The 3713-nt window shown below is 39.8% G+C and overlaps 1 protein-coding gene across 1 annotated transcript; it reads left to right on the forward strand.

Moving 5' to 3' along the window:
- The first annotated feature begins 1036 nt into the window (after positions 1-1036).
- On the forward strand, positions 1037-3396 carry Mptx1 (mucosal pentraxin 1). Its single transcript, NM_025470.3, has 2 exons — positions 1037-1155; positions 2713-3396. Exons 1-2 carry the CDS (start codon positions 1092-1094, stop codon positions 3306-3308), a joined length of 660 nt encoding a protein of 219 aa, NP_079746.1. The 5' UTR covers positions 1037-1091; the 3' UTR covers positions 3309-3396.
- The last annotated feature ends 317 nt before the right edge of the window (positions 3397-3713 follow it).

Consider the following 3713-nt stretch of genomic DNA (forward strand, 5'->3'; position numbering starts at 1 on the left):
ATTATTTATTGGGGTTTTTTTTTGCTTTTTTTTTATCTTGTTTCTTGAGTTCTTTAAGCATTTTGGATATTCGTCCTTTATTGGATGTGGAATTCTTAAAAATTGTTTTCCATTCTGTAGCTTGTAGATTTCTCTGAATGATGTCCTTTGCCTGAGAGAAGCTTTTCAGTTCCATTAGGTCCCATTTACCAATTGTTGATCTTGGTGCCTGTTGTTATCAGTGCTATCAGTTCAGGAAGTCTTCTCCTGTGCCAATGAGTTCAAAGCTATTCTCCATTTTCCTTTCTATCGGGTTCAGTGCATCTGGTTTTATGTTGAGGTCTTTGATCCATTTAGAGTTGAGTTATATGCAGAGTGATAAGAATGTATCTATTTAAATAATTTTACATAGACCCAGCCAGATTAACATCACAATTTGTTAAAGATTCTGCCATTTTTCAGAGTGTTTTTCTGGCTTCTTAATAAAAAATCAGGTGTATATTGATGTGTTGACTTATGTCTGAGTCATCAATTCTATTCCCTTGATCAACATGTGTCCTTTTTCCCAACACCATGCTGTTTTTATTTCTATAGCTCTCTATAATTTGAGACTGGGAATGGTAATACCTCCAGCGGTATTATACAGAAGTATTTTAGCAATCCTGGGTGATTTGTTTTTTCATATGAAGCTAAAAATCGTTCTTTCAAGTTCTGTGAAGAATTGTGTTGGAATTTTAATTGAGTCTATAGACTGATTTTGATAGGATGAACATTTTTACTATACTAACCTACCAGTCCATGAGGACAGAAGATCTTTCCATCTTTTGCTATCTTCTGTTCCTTTCAGTGCTTTGAAGTCTTTATAATGCAAGTCTTCCATCTGTGTGGTTAGAGTTTATCTAAGAATTTTTACATGATTTGAGGTGATTACCACATTAGTTTTAAAACCATGTATTGTTCAGTTAATATTAACTTTTTATAACTTTGTTTCTTTTGTGAAAACAAGGGTGTTGTCCCAATGAATGCAATATAAGAGCTACACAGCAAGAGGTTTCTCCACAGAGATGAGGGTTGCTGATCTCCCACTACTGGAATTGTCCAAGAAGAGCACAATGGAGAAGCTTATTGTGGGCATCCTGTTTCTCTCTGTTCTTTCAGGAAGTGTAGCAGAAACAGGTAGGTCCTGAGCCAAGCTGGAAAGTTTTCCACATCCAGAACATAGGGAGGTCCAACACCTTTTGCTGCTGTGGTTCTCAAGAAACTGTGAGTGAATGGTGTGTGGAAGTTACTTACTCTATATATGATCCAAATTAGCAGCTTGAAAGAGTGATCATTTACCATCTTATGTATCTTTTACAACAGAAAACAGAGAATGCTTTAGCTCCTGTTCCCAAGCACGGATCTCTATGGGATTGCAGTCTTTTAACCCAGGTTGTAGCATTGTCTGAAGGTTCTAGTGCAGACGGTCTGCTCTCAAGCTTACTTGAATGGTTAATCAATTTCAGTTTATTTCAAGATGCTGGCCAGGGAATATGAGTTCTTCATTGTCTGTTAAGACCACTCTTAATTTCCTGTCATTGAGACCCTTTCTACAAAATAGCTGCCACACATAGCTGGAAGAAATGTTCAGTTCAGAAGCCACAACCTTTTTATAATCAGATCCTAGAAATCCTTCCATTGTGTCCCACTCCTTGCCAGTGAATCAGCTCTTACCCCAAGGGAAGAGAATTAAGTTAAGTCACATGTTAAAAACTACCACATAAAATGATGATTAATGGTATACCTTACTATACTAATGTGTAAAGAAGTCTCTGAGTTCAAGAAAGGAGAATGGCATTTGTTTCTCAGATGAGAGTACCGTAACTTTTCATTTAAGAGAACAACAGGATAGGAAAAGATGCTGTAAGGGCAGGTGAGGTCCATGAAGGCCTTCCAGACTGCAGCATTTGTTAAATTTACTTTTCTGAACCAGAAAAGAATCATTTTATAATAATTACAGTTTCATCTTTTTGAATGGCTCTTAAGACAAAATAAATCCATAGTAAATATTCCCTTGATCTTGTTGCTGTCATAAAATCTGGTCTTCCTTGAACATGGGAACTGCAGGAGAGAGTGAAGGTGAGGTCCAGCACTAGCATGGACTGGACCAAGTCATTTACATGACTCTGATGGTCCATCATACCAAGGTCCGGGATGTATTAACCCTAGCTGCAGGGCTCTAGACGAAATAACATGACTGGGTCAGTGGTAAGAGAATATGCAGTACCCCAGGCTTTATACATTGCCATGTTTCAGTTACATTTAATTTTCTGTCACTTCTTTTATCTAGATGCTGTGTCAAAGATGATGGAGGTAGAGTTGGTAAAGGGAATCTTTAATTTTGTAGAAAATGAACTGAACCCAAATCCATCTGTTCATTGTTAGTTTTGGTTTTGTTTGTTTGTTGGAGACAGGTTCTTAAGCTCAGGTTGTTCTCGAACTCACTACATAGGGCAGCAGGTCTCCACCATTCCAGTGTTGAGACCGCAGACATGGACCACCTCTTCCAGGCCTGCCTTTAACACTGTATAGCTATTTACTATTGCTGATTTCAAACACTCACAGGCTCTCTGTGTGCTCCAATGTGCTGAACGTGTTCTTCCAGGAAGCAGCTCTAGGGCTACAAAAGAACAAATCAAATATCAGAGTTGATAGAATGTTTGTCTTGCTGGGCTTTTTTTTTTTCCTCCACAGACATGAAGGGAAAGGCATTTATTTTCCCTCAAGAATCATCCACTGCCTATGTGTCCCTGATACCGAAGGTGAGGAAGTCACTGCAGAACTTCACTCTGTGTATGAAGACCTTCACAGACTTGACGCGCCCTTACAGCATCTTCTCCTACAACACAAGAAACCAGGACAATGAGATTCTTCTCTTTGTGGAAAATATAGGAGAATACATGTTCTATGTTGGGAATATGGTAGCCACTTTCAAAGCACCCACAAATCTTCCTGATCCGGCCCGTATCTGTGTGAACTGGGAGTCTGGCTCTGGGATTGCAGAATTCTGGCTGAATGGAAAACCACTGGGGAGGAAAGGCTTGAAGAAGGGATACACTGTGGGGGGTGATGCAATGATCACTCTAGGACAAGAGCAGGATTCCTATGGGGGAAATTTTGATGCAAAGCAATCCTTTGTTGGGGAGATATGGGATGTTTCCTTGTGGGACCATGTGGTCCCCCTAGAAAAGGTATCAGACAGCTGTAACAATGGCAACCTTATAAACTGGCAAGCTCTTAATTATGAAGACAATGGCTATGTGGTGACTAAGCCCAAACTGTGGCCTTAAGCTAATTGCTCTATGAAATATAAGTCTGCTTTTGGTTCTGTTAAAATGATAATGTGCATTGCATTAAAAAAGCAAAGAAATGAGCATCATTACTGTGTGTTATTTATGGTTGTACATATTGGGGTGAACTGTACCGTAATTGTCTACAGCATCAAACCATAGGAACTAGGGGAACACCTAGAGAACTCCTCTCTCAACTGGGCACCCAAGTTGGAGGATTCTGTGTGACTGGAGGAGACCCTGTGGTGGTTCTGTGTGCTCAAATTCAGAAACCTGTGAGCACAATGTGACTGCTGGGAGAGGCCTTCAGGAACAGACTATCCGAGGGGGTCAGACCTCAAAAGAGAGTTTAAAAAGAGGATTTCTCAGGAGCAGGGTTGAGAAAATGCCCGTTCACCTACACAG

The sequence above is a fragment of the Mus musculus genome, chromosome 1 (genome assembly GCF_000001635.26).
Source record: "Mus musculus strain C57BL/6J chromosome 1, GRCm38.p6 C57BL/6J".
Taxonomy (NCBI): Eukaryota; Metazoa; Chordata; class Mammalia; order Rodentia; family Muridae; genus Mus; species Mus musculus.

Coding starts and splice junctions, on each gene's coding strand:
- Mptx1 (NM_025470.3), top strand. CDS start 1,092: ATGGAGAAGCTTATTGTGGGCATCCTGTTTCTCTCTGTTCTTTCAGGA. Junction 1,156..2,712: donor AGGAAGTGTAGCAGAAACAG/GTAGGTCCTGAG, acceptor TTTCCTCCACAG/ACATGAAGGGAAAGGCATTT.